The sequence below is a fragment of the Hylobates moloch genome, unplaced genomic scaffold (assembly GCF_009828535.3).
Source record: "Hylobates moloch isolate HMO894 unplaced genomic scaffold, HMol_V3 SCAFFOLD_5, whole genome shotgun sequence".
NCBI lineage: Eukaryota > Metazoa > Chordata > Mammalia > Primates > Hylobatidae > Hylobates > Hylobates moloch.
This window is the reverse complement of record NW_026652280.1, coordinates 141,691,428-141,717,784: the sequence shown is the minus strand read 5'-3', so window position 1 is coordinate 141,717,784 and position 26,357 is coordinate 141,691,428. Positions and strand designations below refer to the sequence as shown.

At 37.0% G+C, this 26,357-nt stretch overlaps 1 protein-coding gene across 5 annotated transcripts in view; it reads right to left on the bottom strand.

Moving 5' to 3' along the window:
- Positions 1 to 6,538: 6,538 nt before the first annotated feature.
- Positions 6,539 to 26,357, bottom strand: part of SSX2IP (SSX family member 2 interacting protein) — a 40,962-nt gene continuing 21,143 nt past the window's right edge. For 4 of the 5 annotated variants that reach the window (XM_032155482.2, XM_032155483.2, XM_058439627.1 and 1 more), the window contains 9 exons: positions 24,931 to 25,066; positions 22,457 to 22,532; positions 22,200 to 22,377; positions 18,363 to 18,513; positions 16,028 to 16,164; positions 15,513 to 15,686; positions 11,570 to 11,684; positions 10,043 to 10,208; positions 6,539 to 7,221 (listed from right to left, as the gene is read on the bottom strand). In XM_032155482.2, coding sequence (XP_032011373.1) covers positions 7,047 to 7,221; positions 10,043 to 10,208; positions 11,570 to 11,684; positions 15,513 to 15,686; positions 16,028 to 16,164; positions 18,363 to 18,513; positions 22,200 to 22,377; positions 22,457 to 22,532; positions 24,931 to 25,066 — 1,308 coding nt within the window. In that variant the 3' untranslated portion in view covers positions 6,539 to 7,046. The remainder of the gene's footprint in view (positions 7,222 to 10,042; positions 10,209 to 11,569; positions 11,685 to 15,512; positions 15,687 to 16,027; positions 16,165 to 18,362; positions 18,514 to 22,199; positions 22,378 to 22,456; positions 22,533 to 24,930; positions 25,067 to 26,357) is intronic. The other variant, XM_058439628.1, reaches the window with a different exon arrangement.

The window sequence follows — 26,357 nt, the reverse complement described above, 5'->3', positions numbered from 1 at the left end:
CAAAACAGAAGGCTACCAAGTCCAGAGAAACAGATTGTTGAGTCAACAGGAATGTGCACCTCCAGATTTTGGGAAACCACACAAGCAACTGTGTCTCCGATGTACACCCCTTTCCGGCCCTCACTGCCAAGGCCAGAACCTGCCTCTGAGATCTACCATAGTCTTTTCGCTCCTTATCGAAGAATTTCAATTAAAAGCATTCATGAGGCCAGGCGTGGCGGCTCATGCCTGTAATCCCAGCACTTTGGGAGGCTGAGGCGGGCAGATCACTTGAGGTCAGGAGTTTGAGACTAGCCTTGCCAACATGGAGAATCCCTGTCTCTACTAAAAATACAAAACTTAGCTGGGCATGGTGGTGCATGCATGAAATCCCAGTTACTTGGGAGGTTGAGGCAGAAGAATTGCTTGAACACGGGAGGCAGAGGTTGCAGTGAGCTGAGGTCGCGCCACTGCACTCCAGCCTGGGCGACAGAGTAAGACTGTCTCCACAACAACAAAAAGCATTTGTGAGTTGTTTCCTACGATATTTGCCCTTGATAAAAATGAAGACAAGTGCTTCGGAAATAAGAAGGCAACGTGATTTTTAAAATTCCAGTTAAAATTTTTCATGGTTTAAGATCAAAATAGCTTCTTTAGAACATATGTGCCAAGGCTTTGTGTGGCTAGTTGTTGTATTTCTAGTTTTCTTTGGGGCATTAACACAGAATCTGAAAAACTGTTTGGAAAAGTTTAATTTCACTGAGATCTAATTGATAGAGATTTTCCTTATTTATTTTTTATTTATTTATTTTTGAGACGAAGTCTCGCTCTTGTCCCCGAGGCTGGAGTACAATGGCGTGATCTCGGCTCACTGCAACCTCCGACTCCTGGGTTCAAGCAATTCTCCTGCCTCAGCCTCCCGAGTTGCTGGGATTACAGGCGCCTGCCACCACGCCCGGCTAATTTTTGTATTTTTAGTAGAGAATGGAGTTTCACCATGTTGGCCAGGCTGGTTTCAAACTCCTGACCTCAGGTGATCTGCCTGCCTTGGCCTCTCAAAGTACTGGGATTACAGCCGTGAGCCACCGCACTCAGCCTTCCTTATTATTTAATACCTCTTTGCTTAAAAGGAATAACATTACAAAACCAAATCAACTAGTTATTAAGGTAAAAGATTTTCAAGATAGAAGAAACTAAAAGTGGTTAGAAATTAAATTGATATTCCACAAAAGCTTTATACTCTTGGGTGACTATGAAAATTGCATTTCATTGAGCCTCTTCACTAATTAAAAATGTGAAATACAAGTTTGGTTTGAAATAATAGTTCTGGGCGGAGAATTACAGAAGAAAAAATTCTCAAGGTAGGGTAAATAAATTACAGCATGTTACAGTCAAGTAAAAACTATACTTAGAGGTTAACAAAACCAGCCATAGTAGTCATGGCTAAGCACTAGCAGAGTCTAATCCTAGGGAACTCAGCCATCTGATCCTATGCCTGGCTGGGGTGAACAATTGACCACCTCGGTTTAGACATCATATATAATAGAAAATTGGATCCAAAAGCCAGAATGGAGGGTAGGTTCTTGTTATCAGTTTTAGGGTTCTAGGGAATATGCAAATGTTTATTTTCTAATGAGTACGCTGGGCTGGGGTATGGTTTGCTTTAATAGAACACTGTAAACAGGAATGAAACTGTCATGACAGACCAGAAACAAGAAAATCTATCTAAATGCAGATGCAACAGGGAAACTAGAAAATATCCAGCTGCCCTACATCAGCCATTTTCCTTCTAAAACTGAGTAAAAATATTCACGTTAATTCTACTATTTTATTTTTCATGATAAAATGTCTGCAAAAGGTGACTGAACCTTTTGGACAAAATGAAGTATTTCTGGTCACTGTGACTGTAGCTACAGTGGGACACGGCACACAAACTGCCAAGAATGAACAAAATGGCAGGGCAGAAAAATACAGGCTGGCCAGAGGCGGTGGCTCACGTCTGTAATCCCAACCCTTTGGGAGGCCAAGAGGGGCGGGTCACTTGAGCCTGGGAGTTCGAGGCCAGCCTGTCCAACATGGTGAGACCCCATTTCTATAAAAAATACAAAAAACTAGCCAGGTGTGGTGGCGCACATCTGTAGTCCCAGCTACTTGGAAGCCTGTGGTAGGAGGACTGCTTGAGCCCAAGAGAGCAAGGCTGAAGTGAGACAAGAGGGCGCCACTGCGCTCCAGCCTGCGTGACACTGTCTCACACACACACAAATTGCAGGTGATCTAGACATATCTTCAGATTACTCAATGGCCTAAATTAGCTATTTCAATAAAATCCTTAATATCTTAATTGCAAAAAGGTAGTGGTCCAACCCTGAATAGATCTGCCATGGTAACCAATCACAAAAAAATGAGGCCAAGTCTTGCACATGGACCAAATGAGCACTACTTTTGATGTAGACTATAGGTGGCAGCTAATGGGTGAAGAATTGCACTTAGCCCTACAAGCAGGCACTGCAGCAGTGTGGGAAAAGGTGGAAATTTAGCAAACCTAAGATATGGGTTAAAGTCTGGTCTTATCACTTAATAGCAGTTATGTGACCTTGGGTTCATTATTTAACACTTGAGTCTGTTATCAACTCTAAAAATAGGAAGGTTAAGATTCCCTGACAGTTGAAAAATAAAAGTGTTCTGCACACTCTATTTTAATAATTAAATGAGTAAAACTACCATTTGAACATTCAGAAACTTGTATTATAAAAAGGTTAGAAAGTGTGAGAAGCTTTAAAATACATTCCTCCCCAAAATTAAGAATGTTTGCTTTAATAATCAGCAATAAACCCCTCGCAGAGTAATATGCATGGACGAAACATCTAGCATCAACTACATTCGGTGGCAGACTGTAAGTGCTCACCAAATAGCTACATGTTCTATACCTCCCAGTCTTGTTTGCAGTGAGGCTGTTAGGTGGAAGGCATGTCTCTTTCAGGTCTGGCCCTTAAAAATATCCTACACCATCTGCTAGTCTGCTCGCTCTCTGATTTGGCGATGTTGGAGACCATGCGTTCCAGATGGCATAGCTAAAAATGGAGGATTGCCCAGTCCACACTGGACATTTCATGAGCATAAATTTTATTAAGCCACACCGACTTAATGTTTAATTGCAGCATTACCTACTCTATCATGATACTCTATATGCAAGGAGTTGAGATAGGGTTGGAAATACACATGCATAAAGATTCATGGCAAGGTTCCTACCCTCTTGAGAAAGAGGAGTTTTAGGATTCTAACCCCAAACTTATAGTCCATTCATTCCAGTAAAGAAATGTGTTAAGTTTCATCAGTATTTTGTATTTCTCATCAACAAATATTCTGTGCTGTTAAGCATTATACTAGGTACATGTATTTCTGAAGCTCAAATATATGAATGAGGTGCATCTTTATCAGGAGCTTCATATGTCACTGACATTACAGTACTTCCTGAGCTCTCAGGAATCCATTATTTGTAAACGTTCAAAAAAACCTCAGTCATTTGATTTTATATATATCAAATAATTTAATCAATATCCACCCACTCTAATTTACATCCAGCTTGAAAAACACTGTATTTAGAAAAAGGATTAGAGTGAGCGATTTCATTATCCTTATCTGCATGGACCAAATCTTTGGGAATGCTTTTTCTACTAGATAATAATACATGTTCTTGAGGAGAGAAAATCCTACGCTGCTTTGCAGGTCAACATTTTGATCGTAGAAAACAAAATCTAGCAAACAATAGTTACTGTTACATAGTACTTCACAAAAGAAATAATGCTAAGACTTATACATGGAAGCCTAGCCACGTTACTGTTAAGAAACCAATGTGGCCTGGAGCAGACCCATCAGTCCATGTTTTATGAACAGACTGAATGTGTCACTAGCATCCACCATTGTTTATTACAATGTAGGTTTAATAGTTGGTCTTCCACTCAGCTCAGATTCTCAATAGCAGACAGTGTACTTATTTGTCTTCGTATCGCCAAGGATTGGAAAGTAGTAGTAAGCCTTGACATACAGCAGGTACTTCATAAATGCTTATCAAAAGACTGCAAAAGGACAAAAATAGGGAAAAGTATATTTACTAGACTTCCATAATCCATACTTTAAATCCAATCCAGAAATAACGTGACTTATATTAGGCAATATACTTTGAAGATTTGTACAACAGCGTTATCACAGCAGGGTCTTGCTAACTCACAAATTTAGCATACATGCTGCAAAAAACATCTCTCCTGGAGTCCCAGGGGCTTTCAAATGTTCCACCAGGGGCAGTCAAGACTAGATTCACGGTGCTCTCTTCATCATGCGCACGAAATGTGTTTTCCCATAACACCGTATTATCACAACTCTATGAACAATTCTGGTTAGCTAAGGTAGGCAGTATAGAACTCTTTCCAAATAACAGTATTTCAATTATGCCATGTAAGTAAACAATTTGCTGTGAACTGTCCTGTGTATCTAATCATTTAATACATTGCTTCTATAAGAAAATACTATTTGTTAAATTTTAGTCATAATTTAATATCATTGTTTCTCATCATAGACTGCAGATGCAAACATTTAATAGTGAACAAAATGTTTATCTCAATTTTTGACATTTTTATGCTTTGAAAATTCAGAATGGATCAAAACAAATGAAGTACAAAATATTTCAGATTTACATAGTGATAAACAAGAAAGCACTTAAGATTATCAGGAGGACTTACAAATGGAAGCACATTCTAGAACCATCATCTATCATGGCTAAATGTGAGATTAGCACAGCTGTATTATTTGTACATTGCAAACACCTAGAAAGAGATGGGAAACAAAATCCTAGGAGTTTTGTGTGTGGAGTCCCGGGTTTTCCAACAGACATCATTCCAACATTCTGAGATGAGGGTGACTGGGGATCATTTTGGAGTTGGAATGTTCAACAAAAGTGATGTTGTTAGGTAAAATATACAACTTCTGGATCTATGCAGACATCGAAGGTGCAACGAGTCTGGCTTTTACTCTGCTGTTTCTTTCACACTTTAGATTTTAAAGTAAGTCTCAAGGAATTTTTCTTTCCAGTTTGAGAACTCAACTCACTTTAAAATGGAAACACACAACAAAAAACAGATGCTGCTTTCTAGAACTCCATTGTCATGAAATATAGTATTTGCTAAAATAAGAGATTTACTTTAAAAATCAGAGTGCTTATTTCTTGCAAAGTACACCGTGGAAAACCCTGGGGGGAAAATTCTTGACAAATGTATCCATTAACTGTATTTAAAATTTGATTGCCTTTTTTGACCATGTTATTGCTAAATAGCAAAACAAACAAAAACAACAACAAAAAGCCTATATCCCAGCTAGATTTCTTCCTTTAGAATATGGTAGTGTCTTCGATATTTTGTACAATGTGTAGTACTTTAAATAGTAAAGAAGTGACCATGCATCAAGCTGAAGGTAGTGAGTGATTAATGCTCAAGAGCTAGCTCTTTAAAACTATAAATATGGTTACTATATTGAGTATATCCACTAATGTCTCATAAGATACTCTTAATTATATCCTATCAGCCCTGAAAAAATGGCTGCTGCTATGCAACTCCAAAGAGTTACATAGTTATGTATAGTGAATGGATAACACAAATAGGTGATTTTTTTTCTTTTTTTTTTTAACAATATGAATTTAAAATAGCCACAAACAGGGTGAGTGCATGTAAGTGGCTGAACTGCCAGTACAGGGGAAGGTAAATGGGCCTAAACTACGATACCTAGGCAAGGGTTGGATTTGTGCAGGCTTCTATGTACAGAGACAAGCAGGGTTAGGCACTTAAAGCTTTTTGATGAAAATCCTGGGAAAGAGCTGAGCCTACATTTATTATTATTACTATCAAAACAACAACATACTTTTCATGAAGAAACATGCATCAGAAACATTACAGAGACTGAAGAGAGCCTAAGAGTTTTCTGAAAATGAAATGACGTTTTTCCAGAGTATCATCTCAATTATAAAATTTGATGGTTTTACATTATCATATTTCTTTAGTGGTAAATACCTCATTAAAAAATTATTAAAAAATTATTGACAATACAAAGCCCTAGTTAGTATACAGATATTACTATACTGGTACCCATCTCGTAAGGAAAATATCACCATCTAGATATCTTAAATATCTTCTATCATCCAATATCCTAAACCAATTTCTTAAATTGTTTTATTCAAAGGTACTTTTGTTGTCTTGCCCCTATTCCTCTATCATCAATAGTCCTTTTAAAAATTATAATATCCTACATATACAAAATAAAAATCTAATGTCATAAAAATCTCAAAAATGTAATGTTAGTAGTGTTGGTTATCTAAAGAACTCAGCTTCATGGAATACCTTTCAATATTTATTGCCCAGATGTATTAAAAAGAATTCTTAAATGTAATGCATCAATGGTCCTAATACATCTGTAAACAGAATACCACTAAAAAAAATTTTACTGGCATGAAATACTATACTTATGGTTGTGTGAAACTTTTAAATCTTAAAGCCTCTTAACATAATCATGTATATCTATGTACAAAACATACATAAATTTCACTTTATTTAAAACATATGAAAGAGGTAATTTCAAATCACACTAAACATAATAAATATAGAACTCACTTTGTTAAAAATCTACAGTATACATTCAAGTAAAGGCTAAACTTCCAATGCCAACTATATTTGAGACAAAATTAAACATTTACAATAATCAGTTTCCTAAAAGTGCTATTTTTAATACCTATAAGAGGAAACTCATTCTAGTGCTTTTGTTTCTATCCAAACATCTATACATTCCTTTATTCACAGAACCAGATGCTTCTGTTACTAAAAATACATATCCAAAGCTTTTATATCCTTTTAAATAGATTTAAGATTTCAACTCTTTGGGGGAAGACAGGGAAGTCCAAACAAACAACTTAGACCATCTGAAGTTATTAGAGATAATTGACTTTATTATCTCTAATTGACACCCTGTTTCAACTTAGATGTGAAATTTGATGAACACGTTAATGAAAAAAATTCCAGTCCACATGTCTAAGGTAAGTCATCTTTTTCTACATGAGAATTTGTGTAGCTCAAGGAGCATCCACTATAGCAACCTTCCTGTGATCCAGGTCTTGATGCTACACTCCATTTTTGATTTGTACATTCTCCTCCAACCTGATTTGGTTTAATTTCTTCAGCAGTTATATTCAGTACATTGATTGAACTGTTGGGAAAAGAAAGGCAGATCTTAGTGACTATCCCCTCCTTGTATACTTTAACCTCATAATGTGGCAATCTTAAAAAAAATTAAGTTCCTTTTAATTCTAAAAATCTAGGCCAAAAATCTAATTTAAAATTTTACTTGGGAAAAAAAAAAAAAAAAACAGCTGGAAGCAGTGGCTCACACCTGTAATCCTAGCACTTTGGGAGGCTGAGGCAGCCGAACTGCTTGAGCCCAGGAATTCAGGACTAGCCTGAGTAACATGGTGAAACCCTGTCTCTACAAAAAATTAGCTGGGAGTAGTAGTGCATGCCTAGTTTAATCATTTGTACAAGGGATTCTGATGACCAAATTACTATAAATTTATTTACCAATACTTATAGTAATTCGGTCATCAGAATCCCTGTACAAATGATCAAACTAAGTTTTTTAAGTAACTTATGCACAAGTCTCCTTGCCTGGAATCTAAGGCACAGCCTTTATATAAAATTCCATTCTACAGTGAAGGCACAGCCTTTATGTAAAATTCCATTCTACAGTGAAGGCACAGCCTTTATGTAAAATTCCATTCTACAGTGAAGGAACAATGAGGATGTTGCAGAAATCAGCTACAAATACTCCTAATTATTTTGTTGTAATATTAATATAAACCGAGATCCAAAATGCTTCAGGAGCAAGAGAACCAAGTTTATCAAATAATTTAAAATGTGAAGAACCAAGTGAGGATGCACAGCTTCTCTATCAGTTATAAAACTTTTTTCTGTTTGTTTTATTCTTAGAGGCTAGTTAACAATGAATACCTTGAATTCCTTTAAGCTCCAAAATTGTTTCTATGCCACTGATGTTTAGTGGAGCACTCAGAAACAAAAAAAGCATGTTTATATTTGTTTACATATATTTTTATAGTCTGTCACTAAATGTTTTTAAGTGCTTTACATATATTAACATTTAACTTGCAACACCCTATGATTCAGGTACTAAATGCTGAACTTTATTAAACATAAAACAATGTCTTCAAGAAATATTTATGTCAAATATTTCACAACTAAAAACAATGATGTAAAAAGATAAATATTTAAAATATATAAAAACAATTGAGATAACTATGCTATGCTATCTCTTAGATATAAAATGCATTATTTGTGAATGGTGGCTAGAATTTGCATCTATATCTATACAGATAGTTCTGATTGGTCAAATTTGGAAGTTTGAATAATATTCTATATAAGAAAATACTATAAGCTTACACATTATCTTTTGATTGTAAAATAAATAAACTTTCACTTCCCATATTAAACTCATCTACTGGTCTAACTTCAAAATAGATCCCAAATCCAAGCATTCCTTCCTTCACATTATGACCCTAGTCCAATTACCATCGTCTTTCGTTTCCACTCCAATAGTGCCTCCTAACTGGATTTCCTGGTTTATATTACGGACTCCTACAATCTGTTTTCAATAGTATAAAACAGTAATCTTTTTAAAACTTAAGACTTTTTTTCACTCTCTTGCTTAAAACTAATGTTTTTTCTATTCCCCTTAGAACAATATTTGACCTATAAATGCACACTAAAATATTCTGTAAATGAAATCCCAGATGGGTTGGGGCTGGGGTGGAGAGAGCAAGCAGAGTGGGATTATATATGAACAATATTGATCATGAGTTAATAACTGCTGAACCTGAGTCATAGGTACATATGGGTTCATGATGTTATCCTCTCTGTATATTTGAACTTTTACATCTCTCCATCCTCATCTCACACCTCTAGGTCTTGGTCACCATTGCAAATGTATGAGGTGTGCCCCACCTCAGGGTCCCTAAACTTGGCTGAAGTGCTCTTATCTAGCTCTTTTTCATCCCCTCTAACATTTACTTGGAGTCCTAATCCCCCCACCTCTTAAAAGTCAACTACAACTTGTTCTCCTCCTTCTTTTAAAAGCCTCCTTTCTTGTTTTAAACTCCATCTATTTCATAATTCTTAGCCCAAGGGCCAGCTGGCTTCTTCCACACTTAGTTCCACTCCAGTCTCTAACACAGGCCGAGTTTGCTTCAGCTCTGACTGTTTCCCAAGGCCATTGTCTCCTACTTTTAATTAAGAGCAAAGAGATTACCACCATACTTTCCAACTTACCCCTCTGATCTTTTCTGTTCCTCTCTGTCTTACTAGGAATGTTCTATCTGCTTCCTCTGCTGCGTTTAAAACTAGTCTTGGAATTGGCACTGAAGCAGAGTATTGATCTTATCTTAGAAAATGATATAATAACTTGAGATACAGGAAGATACCAAAATGTAGCAATTAAGAGCAACATATGGGTTTCCCAGGGTGGAGAGCCATGTTTTTTTACACTGTCATCCTTGGGCACAAATCTTTTTCACTCAACAGGTACAGGCTTTTCTCAGTTATTTGCCCTTCAACAATAAAATGGGCATGCCGGAAAAAAATGTTAAGATATATACTCTACAAAAACTGTCAAAACAATATCCTTCTATTTAACACAATTAAAGTGCTTAAAATATTAACTCCTATAATTAAGACTACATTCTAAATTGTATCTTAAATGTGAAATAAAAAGACACACATCATATGATTTACCTCCAAGAAGACAAGGAACAGATCTACTTGTTCACTATTGTATTTCCAGCATCTAGCACAGTGTCTGTATACACTGGACACTCAATATTTGTAGAATGAATAAATCATCTACTAAATTCCTCTCCAAAATCTCTATCGTTGCTAATACTACAGACATGCCACCTTCCCCTTAGCAGTGCAACTTTAGCAATTTTTAGAAATACGTGAAAAGATCACCTATAGACAAATACCTATGTTCAGATACGCAGGAACGTGTCTGGCAAAAGTCTGTAGTGGAAGGTGAAGCAGGAAGAGATTTAGTAAGTTTAGACATGCAAACTGGAGACCCATTAGACACACTGTGAGGCTTCTTTTGCGGTTGCCTTGAGTGCACTATAAGATTGTCCCAATCAGAACCTGTTGTAAAACAAGGAAGGGAAAAAGGCAGTACATATGGTGAGGCATTAAATATAGTGAAGGTAAATCATCAGGATGATTCATCTGCAGTTCTGAGTGAGGTAAGAGATGGAACAAATTCAAATTAATATAATTAATCTTGCTATCTTCGTTGCATAGTCCACACATGTTTAAAAGGATCTTTTTTTTTTTTTTTTTTTTTTGAGATGGAGTCTTGCTCTGTCGCCCAGGCTAGAGTGCAGTGGCGCGATCTTGCCTCACTGCAAGCTCCACCTCCTGGGTTCACGCCATTCTCCTTCCTCAGCCTCCCGAGTAGCTGGGACTACAGGGGCCCGCCACCATGCCTGGCTAATTTTTTTGTATTTTTAGTACAGACGGGGTTTCACTGTGTTAGCCAGGATGGTCTCGATCTCCTGACTTCGTGATCCACCTGCCTCGGCCTCCCAAAGTGCTGAGATTACAGGCGTGAGCCACCGTGCCCGGCCAAAAGGATCTAGTTTTAAAAATATTTCTAGGCTGGATGGGGTGGCTCACACCTGTAATCCTAGCACTTTGGGAAGGCGAGGCGGAATGACTGCTTAAGCCAGGAGCTTGAGACCAGCCTGGGTAGTATAGTGAGGGCTTGTCTCTACAAAAAAGTTTTTAAAATTATCTGGGTACGGTGGTGTGTGCCTATAGTCTCAGCTACTCAGGAGGCTGAGGCAAGGAGGATTGCCTGAGCCCAGGACGCTGAGGCTGCAGAGAGCCGAGATGCACTCCAGCCTGGGTGACAGAGCAAGACTACATCTTGAAAAAAAATTCTCGATGTAAATTTTCAAAAACTTCACATTATTACAAACTCACAACAAAAGTTACTTTGGGTATGCACAGTCCCCCTCTCATCCTCACTTTGACTACAGTAAATAAAATATTAAAGTTGATTTTTAGGCCAAGCACAGTGGCTCATGCCTATAATCCCAGCACTATGGGAGGCTGAGATGGGTGGATCACCTGAGGTCAGGAGTTCAAGACCAGCCTGGCCAATATGGTAAAAACCCGTCTCTACTAAAAATACAAAAATTAGCCAGGCGTGGTGGCACATGCCTGTAATCCCAGCTACTCAGGAGGCCGAGACAAGATAATCGCGTGAAGCCGGGAGGCAGAGGTTGCAGTGAGCCAAGGTCACGTCACTCACTGCACTCCAACCTGGGCGACACAGCAAGACTCCGTCTCAAAAACAAACAAAAAGTTGACTTTTAGTTATAATTAGAGAGCTCTAATCGGTGATTTCCAAAGTCTTGTATTAATAATATGTATTTTGTAATATGTAAATAATTTTATTTATATGCATGTTCAAATTAAAGAGTTTATAAAGTACTCACTTCCTGAGAAGGCACTGAAAAGTTTCACATTTTCTGAGTTCTGGTGGTCAAAGGTAGTCATATTTAAAAACTGCTGCTTTAACCAACTGGCTCTTTCTTCTTCAAATGCCTTTCTCTACCATAAACAACCAAAGAAATAATGATCAATATTTCAACATCCACACAGTTGCCATTTCACATGATTGCTCTAGCTATCTTTGTTTGCTGTCTGGCTATCTATTCGTACTTCTTATGTCAAATGAGTTAACCTAAAAAACTAAGAATAATTTCTGCACTCATCTGTAATCCCAGTATTTTGGGAGGCTGAGGGTTGGTGGAGCACTTGAGCTGAGGAGTTCCAGATCAGCCTAGGCAACATGACAAAACCCTGTCTCTACACAAAATACAAACATTAGCTGGGCATGGTGGCACAGGACTACAGTCTCAGCTACTTGGGAGGCTGGGGAGGGAGGATGGCTAGAGCCTGGGAAGTTGAAACTGAAGTGAGCCGAGATAGCACCACTGCACTCCAGCCTAGGTGACACAGCAAGACCGCATCTCAAAAAAAAAAAAAAAAAAAAAAAAAAAAAGCCGGGCACAGTGGCTCATGCCTGTAATCCCAGCATTTTGGGAGGACAAGGTGGGCAGATCACAAGGTCAGGAGTTTGAGACCAGCCTGGCCAACATGGTGAAGCCCCATCTCTACTAAAAATACAAAATTTAGCCGGGCATGGTGGTGCGCGCCTGTAATCCCAGCTACTCAGGAGGCTGAGGCAGGAGAATCGCTTGAACCCAGGCGGCAGGGGTTGCAGTGAGCTGAGATCGCACCCCTGCACTCCTGCCTGGGTGACAGAGCGAGGCTCCATCTCAAAAAGCAAAACAAGGCCGGGTGCGGTGGCTCATGCCTGTAATCCCAGCACTTTGGGAGGCTGAGGCAGGTGGATCACGAGGTCAGGCGATCAAGACCATCCTGGCTAACAGGGTGAAACCCCATCTCTACTAAAAATAAAAAAAAATAAAAAAAAATTAGCCAGGTGTGGTGACGGGTGCCTGTAGTCCCAGCTACTCAGGAGGCTGAGGCAGGAGAATGGCATGAACCCAGGAGGCAGAGGTTGCAGTGAGCCGAGATCACGCCACTGCACTCCAGCCTGGGCAACACAGCAAGACTCCATCTCAAAAAAAAAAAAAAAAAAGCAAAACAAAAAAAACAAAGAAAAATTTCACTTAAGAAAAAATTACATTTAAAAAACAGAAATTCATCTGTTTCACCCAATAAACCAACCATCACTGTCTTCATATTAAGTTCAAATAAACAATGCAAAAAATGGAACAGATTAGCATAACTTTTGAACATACAAAACAATATAAAATTACAAATAAAAGAAAAACAATCTATATTGTAAATTAGTCACTTGAAAAAAGAACCTATGAACTTTATCAAGCATTTCTCTCATCCTCTAGCCATCTACTAGTACTGGTAGCCACCATCACTAAATCACAAGAGGGCATAGGCAAATTATGTCAAACCTCCCCCTTCTGAACAGCTGATGAATCCTAAACTAAATTCTCCATCAGCCCTCAGGTCTTGCATGCTTCCCTCCCATCCCTCACTATGCCCACTGTCCTAGTGACCAGATGGAGAAAGATTCTCATGCAGGGAAAGGCACCTGGCAACTGGGAGCAATATGCAAAGTAGCAAGAGTATCTCTTGGAGTGATGTGGGGGATACGGGCTCGGAAACAGGTAGGAGACAATGCTAGTGCAAATGTTGTTCCCTGAAGATAGCTACCAATGAAACAGACGTTCACATTGTGAACTGAGGAAATCCACGTCAGCTACTTAAAACAAGCAACACAGTCTTTCATTCATAAATACTGATACAGAATCATGCATCACCAAACATTCAAGAAAACTAATATAGAAAAAAGGTCGAGATAAATAGAAAACTGACCATGGATAACAGATACTTCGAGATGAAAGAAATCTTTTTAAAAAATGTAACACATATTATCAGATAGATTAATAAACATCTGTAAAATATCATCATGCTATATAAAGAAAAGCAAAAATTAGGACATTAGAAAATTTTAAAGATAAATTCTGAAACAAAAACTCAGTGGCTAAAGCAAATAATAAAACTGACCCTGAAAGGCCAGTTTCATGATCTCTAAGATAAAGGTAAGAGAATATCCCAGAATTGAGAACAAAAGTCAACCTGTAGATATATATTCAGAAGGCCAAATGTGTGTCTAACAAAAGTTCCAGAACACAGAGAAGTCAAAGAAGGAAAAAATAAAGAAGAAAATTTTCCTAAATTAAAGAAATACAGAGTCTTTAGGATGAAAGGAACTCTCTAGACATATCCTGGTAAAATTTCCAAACTTTAAGAAAAGAAAATAACCAAAGCTTCCACAGAGGGAGATAGAAAACAAAACACAGTTATCTACAAAGTAACACAGGTATATTACAATCAGGCTTCTCATCAGTAAAACTAAACACTAGGAGAAATGGAATAATTCAAAGTTTTGAGGAAAAAAATTGGAATCTAAATTCTATACCCAGCCAAACCAATCAAGTATGAATATATTTTTGACTATTCCAGAATTCAGAATGTTTATAGCTCAAGCACTATTTATAAAAAAAAATTACTCAAGAAGGTAATACAGCAAATTGAATAGAACCCAAGAAAGAAAGTAACACGAGATATAAGAAACATGGCAGCTGAATCTGATTCAGGAAATCACAAAGGAAGCTACAGAGAAAGTCAAAGAATTCACTAGATAGATTCTCTGGGTGGCAAAGTCTTAATAATATAGAATATTTTCTGTGTCCAAACATATTTGGTTATAGAATAATATTTACATAATTGTAATGTTATCAATTTTCTTTCCTGGTTTTCAAACTTTTAAGTCTCAAGTTTAGACAAAGTACTTATATCTGGATTGTATTAGAGGACGAACTATGAATGTGATCACAACAAAAAATAATATCACAAAAATTGCAAAGTAGTAAAGCAAGAGAGGTGCAACAAGGGTAACTACAAGAAAGTCCTCAGCTTTCACTGCAGGGATGAACTGATACTGACTGAAGTTGAACAACCATGAAATGGAAGCTTTTTATTTTTTCCTTAAAGCAAAAAAAAAACAGGCAAACAGAAGAACAAGAGGAACAATATTATGAAAACATGAGATGTGAATGAGGAAGGGTGTAGGTAGGAGGTACAATAAGGACACAGAATTCCTTATCTTTCATAGCAGGGAATCAATAAACTGATAAATAAGAAAACTTGAAATACATTAAAAGTTAAAACAGTACTTCCTAGAAGAATTTCCAACAGATACTTTTAACAGCAGTTACCTCTAAGGAATGAAACTGGGGATGAGAAAGGAGGATACTACTTTCTTACTTTGTAGCTTTTTTTATGAGTTTTGTTAATTTCTTTTTTTTAACCATGTTCAGGACATTACTGCTACGGTTTTTGAAGGGGGAATATGTAGACGACATAAGTAAAAAAAAAAAAAGAAGCTGTAGAGCATATATATAACAATGATGGATTGGGGAGAAGAGAACTTAATGTTTTTATTATACTTCCTTTTTAAACAGCAAATGTAGTCTTGGTTGCACTGTCTTCTGACACCACACCTACTGACAGTGGATGAATGATGGATACCCAAGAGATTTCTTGTGTAAAACACTTAGGAGAAAGCCAATCTGAAAGCAGTAATAAATGCTTACAGTGTTTTTTTTTGTTTTTTTTTTTAAGTTCAATTCTCAAATCTGGTAAGGGGAAATGATCCCATTCTATATGCTCAGCCTCCCTTTCATTTCAAATTATTTATGAGATCACCAGTAAATATTTTAGAAAATAAGTAAATAGCAAGAAACAAAAGGAGACCTTAGAAGCATTCTACTGAGGCCCACCCACCCCTAGTATTTTCAAAAGCACTACAATTGTTTAAAATACCTCCAATCCCAGGCGAATAGCGGCTTCTGTAAAGCTTCGTCTCTCTCTCTCAAAATTCTTTTTCTGCTCTTTAAAAAGGGTCCATTCTTCTTTGAGGCGTTCCTTTTCCTCCAACAAATAACAGTCTCGTAATAGTGAAGTGGTATCATCATCACATGCAGTAGCGAGCTGCTGCTATTAAAATTTAAAACATAGTAAGTTCCTGAGGGACCCTGCAACACTCCAACAAGTTGAAATGAAAGCCAGGGAAGGCTGGTCAAACTTCAGGGCAGGAATAGAAATTGTTAAGAATCAAAAAGTCAAATGAGAATTCTCATTTCCCAAAAGCTATTACCCCAACTAGCAAAGTATGGACTATTTAAGGAGTGGGATACAATGTATCTGTTAGCAGGGAACACACACTAGAAAACTGTCAAATACCAGGGCCTTATGAAAAAAGGAATACAAATCTGGTAAGGTTCAGCACAATTCTGGCTTTTCATGGAGAACAGCTTTAAAAGGTAATTTATATTCACCTGTAAAAGCTGTTGCTGAGTTTTAATCATTTCTTTACACTGCTGAATTTCTAACTCGAGTTTTTCAGTTTCTTGTTCATGGTCTTGTCGTGAGATTACATCTTCATCGTTAAAACCTTCCAGGTGTACCTTTGAAACTAAGACAAAATCCGTAAGTTGACATAGGTCTTATAGCCACCACTTAGTTTACAGTGTTTTGCAAGTATCTTTAAAACAAGGGCTCTCAGAACTTTTATCTTTCTAGAATTTTATAGGTTTTCTAAAAAGTAGTTATGTCTTTTGACTTTTTAAAATTTCAAAAGCTATAACAAAATTTATACTATTTTAACATTATAAAAAATGTTTAAGAAGCAAAGCAACTACAGGAGTTCATGACAATTATACATTTGTACAATTTTAAGACTAAATGATATGCTTACAAACAGAGCTCTATTGCCAACAATTTGTAATCCATATTTATTCAAGATTATGTCCTAATTAAAAACAGACAAAATGGCCATATTCAGAGAAGAGAAAAATAAAATCATGTTTTTGTTGACACTGCTTCAAAGATCAATGAAGTGTCACAAATCTTGCTCTCAAATATTAAATTCAACAAATACGAAGTCCAAACATACTTGCTATTTGCTAATAGACAGCATTGACTCAAATGAACAACATCTCGCGTATATTCATTTTGGTGCTGTAATAATAATTTTGCTGATTGCTCTTTACTAATACTTAACACAATGGCACTTAGTTCACATTTTGACAATTTAAATTTTTCTTTAAATAGGCTTCATTTACTGAGCAGAAATCTTCATTTTCCTAATTTAAAAGCATTCAAACTTTACCAAGTAGAAAATATTAAGAATATATTCATCAATGTAGAGCTATATATAAGGGTAATAGTTAAGTGAAAAAAGCACACTAAAGAAAAATACAGGTAATATTCAATTTTTAAAATTAAAAAAAAATGAGTATCTTTCAAATCCATAGAGGAAAGTATAGAAAAATATGCACCAAACTGTAAGTGTTATATGTATGGAATGGAGACCTGGATATTCTACTTTACATACTTCCAAATTAATATTCTGCATTAAACATCTATTATTTTAAAAATAATTTTAAGGCCAGGCGCGGTGGCTCACGCTTGTAATCCCAGCACTTTGGGAGGCCGAGGCGGGCGGATCACGAGGTCAGGAGATCGAGACCACGGTGAAACCCCGTCTCTACTAAAAATACAAAAAATTAGCCGAGGCTGAGGCAGGAGAATGGCGTGAACCCGGGAGGCAGAGCTTGCAGTGAGCCGAGATTGCGCCACTGCACTCCAGCCTGGGTGACAGAGCGAGACTCCGTCTCAAAAAAAAAAAAAAAAACAAACAAACAAAAATAATTTTAAGTGAATTACTAGGAACATAGTAATCTGCAAGCATCTAGAAGTAAGCAAAAGGTTCCTATCTATATTATGATAAATATTTCTTGATTTTTGACAGGCAAAAGGTTCCTATCTATATTATGATAAATATTTCTTGATTTTTGACAGGCAAAAGGTTCCTATCTATATTATGATAAATATTTCTTGATTTTTGACAGTCAGTAAAAGAGACTAGTTTTCTCTTTTTTTTGGGGGGGGGGAACAGGTGGTGTTTGGTTACATGAATAAGATCTTTAGTGGTGATTTCTGAGATTTTGGTGCACCCATCACCCAAGCAGTGTACACTATACCCAATGTGTAGTCTTTTATCCCGACTCAGTTATCTTTATTCGACTGTATACTGCATCCAGGGCAGATGGATCCATGATGTCCTCTTTTCAAACATTCACTCTGAGACCAAAGTGTATTTTTCTCAGTGAAGTTCAAACCTCACATATAAATGTATGTAAAATCTCGGCTGTGCACTGTGGCTCACACCTGTAATCCAGACACTCTGGGGAGGCCAAGGCAGGTGAATCACTTGAGTTCAGGAGTTCGAGATAAGCCTGGCCAACACAGCAAAACCCCATCTCTACTAAAAACATACCAAAAAATTAGCTGGCTGTGATGCGCACCTATAGTCCTAGCTACTCAGGAGGCTGAAGCAGGAGAAATAACTTGAACCTAGGAGGCGGAGGTTACAGTCAGCCAAGATTGCACCACTACACTCCAGCCTGGGTGACCGAGCAAGGTTCTGTCTCAAAAAGTAAAATAAAATAAAATAAAATGAAAAAATAAATGTATGCAAAATCTTGCTAACCACCAAACTGAAGTATAGTACTTTAGCTCTGAGCCTATAATGTGGCTTGCTAAGTGACTAAAAATCAACACCTTACCAAATGTCACAACTCACTTTACATGCATAGAAGCAGTGGTTACCTTGGTTATCAAGTTTTTCTACATGACTTTTCAAAATTCTCCACTGTTTTCTGATGCTGTTTGTAAGCTGCTCTCTCACCGTTTCACAGGAAAGGTCCCACATACTCTCTCTGCTTAGTTCCCCGGCATCTTCTTCCACATCAGAAATAACCTACAAGTGGAGAGATGAAGAGGAAAGGCTAGTACCTTACAATGGATTTAGATGCTCACGCAAGTAGTCTTCAGTTTGATTGCCAGAGGGAGCCGCATCAAAATAATTTCTGTGCTGTGTCTTATGCATATATGACCCAGTATTTAAATGTCTTGAAAAAAAAAATGATGAGACTCCTAAATTCAGCTCTCTCTAAACCTGAATTTGAATCCAAATACAGTTAATGACAAGAGTCATGAAGCTGTTTGAGAAGGAGATATCACTACCTGTCTAATGTGTTGGATGTTTTCACATGTTATTTAATCCTCAGCTCATTACAATGTGGGAAAACCGAGGCTTAGAGAAGCAGCATTGCAACTAAGAGGCAGAACTGATATTTGACATCAGATCAGCTTGTTTCTAATCCTAGGCTGCTTAAAGAAATGCACTTGTGAAATAATCTCTGAAGTATTTAATAAAAGCAACTGTTAATTCTATTTTCCTCATATACTTTTTTATACAACTGAAGATACTTTTCTTTGTATTCTGCCAAAACACGAAATCATAAAGAAGTAGCAAACTTTACTGATATATGATCATACAGAATCAAAGCAGGATAAAGAATATGGGAAAACAATACTAAAATGGAAATATGTCACAATAACCCACATCTACATAAAGGAGTTCTAATTTGTCATTAATATTCAGGAAGGTAGAGAGATATACTTCACTAATTTGAACAATAAAAATCTTGCTGGGGAAAAAAGGAAGATAAAAGATGAAAAGAAAGAAGGGATGATTCGACTGCTCGCACATGCAGATCAGCAGGATGAGGGAGCGACTGAGTCTGAAGAATTCTATCAGTAGTCGAGGTCAGCAATGGGCTAGCAGAGGTCAGAGTCTCTGAGAGGGAGCAGACAGGGGAATGGCCCAGGATCCCAATCATGGTGATTCTAGCCCCTGCCAATCATCAAAATCTACTTGCCAGTAACTCTTCCAAGGAAGCACAACTTCTCTTCTGAACATTTTAAAGCCTACTAGAATACTACCAATCTGTTAGAAAAATTATTGGCTGGGCACGGTGGCTCACGCCTGTATGTAATCCCAGCACTTTGGGAGGCTGAGGGGGTGGATCACGAGGTCAAGAGAGCGAGACCATCCTGGCCAACATGGTGAAACCCCATCTCTACTAAAAATACAAAAATTAGCCGGGCGTGGTGGTGCATGCCTGTAGTTCCAGCTACTCAGGAGGCTGAGGCAGGAGAATTACTTGAACCCAGGAGGCGGAGGTTGCAGTGAGCTGAGATGTCACCACAGCACTCCAGCCTGGCAACAGAGCGAGACGCCGTCTCAAAAAAAAAAAAAAAAGAATAATTATTGCACATTTCTCAGATTGAACAGAACTCTGTAACCGCAAAATGAAAATAAAAAATTCGGCTGGGCACAGTGGCTCACGCTTGTAATCCCAACACTTTGTGAGGCCAAGGTGGGATGACTGCTTAAGCCCAGGAGTTCGAGACCAGCCTGGGGAACAAGACCCTGCCTCTAAAAAACCAGAAAACAAAACAACAAACTCATTTTAACTGAATTTTGGTATATATTTTACAAGTAAGTAGGTCAAATAATAAATGAAATGTCGATGCTACCTAGGCATTCCAACATTACATCTTATCTCTCTTGCTATAATGCTTCAAAAATCTTTCCCTACAAAAATTAAAGAGAAAAGGGAGCTGGAAAAATGGATCTTTTAAACCTAGAATATATATTTAAGAGATCATTGTCCACTTAAACATGTGAATTACAAAGAATTACACAGGATACTACCCACTGGCTGAGTAATGGGGGTGAGGAGGGTTTAATCACTGGAGAAAGATCTCCCTGACTTACCACATACTTTTGCTAACTGAAATCTGGTGATGAGATGTTAAGGTTGGACCAAAAACTGAAGACGCTGCAGTAGTAACGGACACTATGTTAACCTTGAAGAAATACTAGTGAATGTTAAGAACTGATTAGAAGTGACAGAGTTTGAGATAAAAGGTTAACTACATGTAAGAGGTCAAGCAGGCCTCAAAACGGAGAATGTAAAAGACATTCGGGAATTCGAGACCAGCCTGACCAACATGGAGAAACCCCATCTCTACTAAAAATACAAAATTGGCCTTGCGTGGTGGTGCACGCCTATAATCGCAGCTACTCTGGAGACTGAGGCAGGAGAATCGCTTGAACCAGAGAGGCGGAGATCGCAGTGAAGTGAGATGGTGCCATTGCACTCTAGCCTGGGCAACAAGAGGAAAACTCCATCTCAAAAAGGCCAGACGCAGTGGCTCACGCCTGTAATCCCAGCACTTTGGGAGGCTGAGGCGGGCGGATCACGAGGTCAGGAGATTGAGACCATCCTGGCTAATATGGTGAAACCCCGTCTCTACTAAAATACAAAAAGAAAAAAAAAAATTAGCCAGGCATGGTGGCGGGTGCCTATAGTCCCAGCTACTCAGGAGTTTGAGGCAGGGGAATCACTTGAACTCGGGAGGCGGAGGTTGCAGCGAGCCGAGATTGTGCCACTGCACTCCAGCCTGGCAACAGAGCGAGACTCTGTCTCTTAAAAAAAAAAAAAAAAAAAAAAAAAATGTTAAGTAGAAAAAAAGGTAAGTGCTGGGATGGGCTTATCAGCTGGACTGATTTGTGATACCACAAAATAAATAATCCTCAAATACAGGTTTAAAAAACAAGTTCTGGTATCTTGCTGTTAACTAGTATTTTCCATCAACATTATTTTCAGATTTTTATCACTAATGTGAACTTGCTGAAACCTACGATTTTAACTTATATGTAAAGCAATTAAGTAAAATGAACTATGTGATTTTTTTTTCAGACCTCTGCATATATTACTCCCATTCTCTGGAATGCTCTCTCCATGTTTTTTTTTTTTTAACCTCAAAAATACTTTCTAAGAAGCAGTGAAAATGTCACTTTCTCTGTGATGCCTTGATTGCCATAACTATTCTGTTCTGCACATTGTACCACCTTATTACAGCACCTAACACATGTAATAATCACTTCTCCACGTCTGTCTCTCCCAAAAAGAGCTTCTTGAGGGAAAAAGTCAAAATCTTTTTAGCCTTTCCTTTCCAGAGACTAGAACATAAAGAACACTCAATAAATTTATAAACTGACTATCTGGTTCCCAAAGTTAACATTAAGTTTCACTCTGTGAAAAGTAGAGTACATAATACTAAAACAAGTGAAAGGATATTTGACATAGTGGTTATGAGCGTGAGCTTTGGAGAAACTTGGATTCAAATCTTAGCACTGTCATGTGTGATACTGGGCTACTAAGTATTATGCCTTAGTTTCCTTATCTATAAAATGGGCATATTTATAGTACCTAAATCATCAAATTATAATATATGAAATAATCTCATATGTTATGAGGAATATTATAAAATGAGACATTGCTTATAAAGCACTTCTTACAGTGCTTGACATGTATTAATTCCCCGGAAAATCATTTCCAGCATTTTTCAGGGAATGTCTGAAAATACATAGGAACAGTCTTTTTAGTTGTCACAGTAACTGAAAGTAGCATAGCAGTGAGTGTCCTATTCAAAATACCAATAGTGTCCCCATTGAGAATGCCTACCACGTGTTTTAATTATTCTTATTAGCAATCTGAAGACTATATTAGAGAGGAAAGAGCCACTTACAGTTCCTGTACTATCATCTACTCTTTCTCTAGGTTTCTTCTTTTGGGGAGAAAGAAGAGAAATCATTTCCTTTTTCATTTGTTGAAGAACCTTCTTAAGTTCTGCATTTTCCATTAGGATTTGTTTCTGACGATATTCATAATCATTCAAGAGAATTTTATACATTTCATCTTCATTCCTGAGAAAGAAACTGTCAGTATGAAAACACAGGATAGAAGGAAGTCTGATCACATTTATCCGTTTACACTGGACTTTACCTGGCTTCAGTTTTACCAGTCCTCCAGGAGCCTCTTTTTCCATCAGCTCTCCCGACATAATTCAAAATGTCCATAGCTACAAACATGAACACATCAAATTAATTCTTACCAGACATGCTTAAGCGTCTAGAACTCTAATGCACTCTATACACATAAGTGGTGAAAGTGAACCTGGTATATAGGTTGGGATTTGGGCTTAAACAGCCTAATTTTCAAGTTTCTAGTTCCACCATTTGTAAGCAATGAGATCTCCACACGTTATTTAACTGTTAAGCCTGTTTCTTCTTGGACACTGGGAATAACAAAAGTATCTACCAAAGAGTTGTTGAGAAGACAAAGAAACAACTGTTAAAGCACCCAACACAGTAGAGTGAACACAGTATCTGGCGCACAGTAAGTACTTAATAAATGTTACTTTATCATTATTAATTTCATTATCAGGGTTGGCTGATAATGGCCCACAGGCTGGCTGCCTGATTTTGTAAATAAAGCTTTATGGGAACACAGCCACATCTACTTGTTTATATACTGCCTATGGCTACTTTTCCTGTTACAATGGCAGAGATAAGTAGGTGCAACAAATAAGTTGTAGATCCCATAAAGCTGAAAATGTTTACTATATGGATCTACACAGAAAAAGTTTGCCATGCCCTGTTAACATTAACATCATTATTTTCATCAAAGGAGTCAAAGCCCCTGATAGTAGTAGTATCTTCTGCTGCAGGTGGACATGGAAACATTTGGCATAAGAAGGAAATAAGGGTAAATTATTGTAATCTTAGAGTTAATAAAATCATTATGAAACTGTCACTTCCGATTGGACCAGGAAACAGCCAGACCCCTATAATGGAAGAGCTGTTTCCAGAACTAAATCCTTAATAAACTTCTCTGTGTTACATTTTATACTTCAGCATTTCATCCTGCTTTTTAAGTTTTTTTCCTTCATGAATGAACATGAGGCTAACTAAACTTAAAAACTAATGATTCTCAAATGAGTAAGATTAACTCAGGATACCTAAAGATTTCCAATCTTAAATGCACATTACTGAATCTTCATTTCTATTTTTCAACAATCTAAAAAACAAAGTATTCAGATACCTCCAACAGCTCTGCTGCAGAATGACAGTGATGCAGTCAACATTAAAGTGCTTGCTGACAGCAGGCAGAGTCTACCACATGACAGCCTGAAACGTACACTCATCGCCTGTTTTTCAAATCTAAGGTAAGACAGTTTAGGGGTGTCACGGTATAATGTATGTTAGAGGACTACCTATAGTCACTTGGAAATCACTCTTCAATAAATAAATACACACACTTCTTGTGTCTCGTATTTATACCAGGCCAGCAAAACTGTATTGTAAAGCTCTACTTTCCTGTTTCTTTGCTTTTTAATTTACACTATCTACTTGAAATTATCCACATATTTGGATGAAATGGCTTAAAGTTTTGAAAAAGACTACTATTAGGAAAAAAGTATACCTTAGACACACACACATGCCTAACTTTTATAGTCCATCCTTTTGACTAGCTGCTCCAAAAATGTACAGCTAAACTTATTTAAAGGAACTCAAACTGACATTAACGATTTGGTCTGATGAAAAATTTTCACACGTATGTTTATTGCGGCACTATTCACAATAGCAAAGACTTGGAACCAACCCAAATGTCCAACAACAACAGACTGGATTAAGAAAATGTGGCACATATACACCATGGAATACTATGCAGCCATAAAAAAGGATGAGTTCGTGTCCTTTGTAGGGACATGGATGAAATTGGAAAACATCATTCTCAGTAAACTATCGCAGGGACAAAAAACCAAACACCGCGTGTTCTCACTCATAGGTGGGAATTGAACAATGAGAACTTATGGACACAGGAAGGGGAACATCACACTCCGGGGACTGTTGTGGGGTTGGGGGAGGGGGGAGGGACAGCATTAGGAGATATACCTAATGCTAAATGACGAGTTAATGGGTGCAGCAAAACAACATGGCACATGGATACATATGTAACAAACCTGCACATTGTGCACATGTATCCTAAAACCTAAAGTATAATTAAAAAAAAATATATATATATATAGGTAACACCCATTAAAAAAAAAAAAGAAAAATTTTATGAGGTTTACTCTAAAATACTTCTTTTGATAATCAGAAACTGACACTGATTTTTAATATTATCAGTTCTTTGCTATGGAAAATTAGAATGTCCTCTGGCTTAGTTTTCCTCTACGGATTAATTCTACACCGGTCATGTTAAAAAATACATGCAATTAAATAAAGCAAGGCAAAATGACTTATTTTCCACTAACCAGTTGTCTAAATTTTATATAAACAAACACCACCGAAAATCAATTGTATAAAGCATGAAAATAACATTTCATGAGTTACTGTGTTCAATCCTTTTGCAATTATTTCTAAGCATAGTATTAGCTTATTTATTCTCTTAGTTGATCTTTGACAGCTGTTTACCTATTTTCTTATCTTTCTTGTTCATAACAAGTTGATGCAGACGTTCCTTCAGTTTATTATATTCACGTTCTTTTCTCTTCATATCATGATTATACTGAGTAGCTCGACTTGCAATGATATTTTGTAATTTTTGTACCTGAAAAAGGCATTTGCTATTATAAGTCCAGTTACAATTCACAAATTCGAAAGAGAAAAATCCTAAAATTCATCTCCCTATATAGGTTTTAAAATCCTAGGATGATTCTTCCTTATTTGTAACCAGTAGAAACCACTTTTTAAAATATTATATGAATCACATAAAGTTTTTTTAATTCTGAAATTTCCAGAAGTGCTAATTTTCTAAATTATCTCCTATACATTTTACCTTACATATAGACTCTGATCATTTAAAAACCAGATATTCTTATGGAAGTATTAAAATGATTAAAGCTTCATCTGAGATAAACAGAATTCATCTGATCATTTTTAGTGAACTCCTTGTATTACTGACTTACAATCACTTATACTTTTTATTAATCTGTGACAAAGTGAATTAAAGCCTGTGACACATGGCAGCAGGTAAGCAGGCTTGTTTTTCTAATTAAAAACAATTCTCAAATAAGAGTAAGTCCAAACAGCAGAATAATCCAGTCCAAATATTTGCTGAGTATCTACTATGTGCCAGACACTGCTGTTCAAAATTTAGATCTATTACAGTTTCTCAGGCAGCTCCTGATAGAGTATGTCCTGTTCTTTTATAAAGCCATTTGCAATCCCTGCTAGGGATTAACATGATTAACTTAATCCCTTCTGAAGATGAACTGTATTCAAAGCGTTTAAATGTAATCAACAGATCTAGTCAAAATTGTCTGTGAACTCAAGGAAACATGTATAAGCAACCTTACAGTTTAAATACTAATTACCTACTAAATATACTACTAAATAAACAAATATGGTAAAACAAATCTATCTAAACCACTCCAGGGCTCTTTAAAGAAATACACTCCTCAGAAGTCTTTAATTATAGTTAAAACAACATATAAAATACTGAAACTAAGTATTATATTTTTATAGTTATTACATGGTCGGGGTCATACTTTAGAGCAATAAAAACATAATGGTTTCCTCCTACACAAATTAAAAAATAGTATTTTGAAATGCATTAGTGCTATAGGTCCAAGTAACCATTAAAGTAGAAATTAGAATTCTGCTAAGTAACCACTAAAACAGAAATTAGAATTGTATCTTTTGTGTCAGAAATTAGATTTTTAATGTGAACTGCTTCTGCGCCCATTTAATGAAGAAACTGCTTGACTAGATGAACAATGTCAATATTTAAGACAGTGCATGCAAGAAGGGGCACCTCAGCCGTCACGTACAGGTACAGCAGAGAATAAAAGATCTGCATTTAAAGCACTCTTGTGCCTAAGAAAAAGTGACAGTGAACA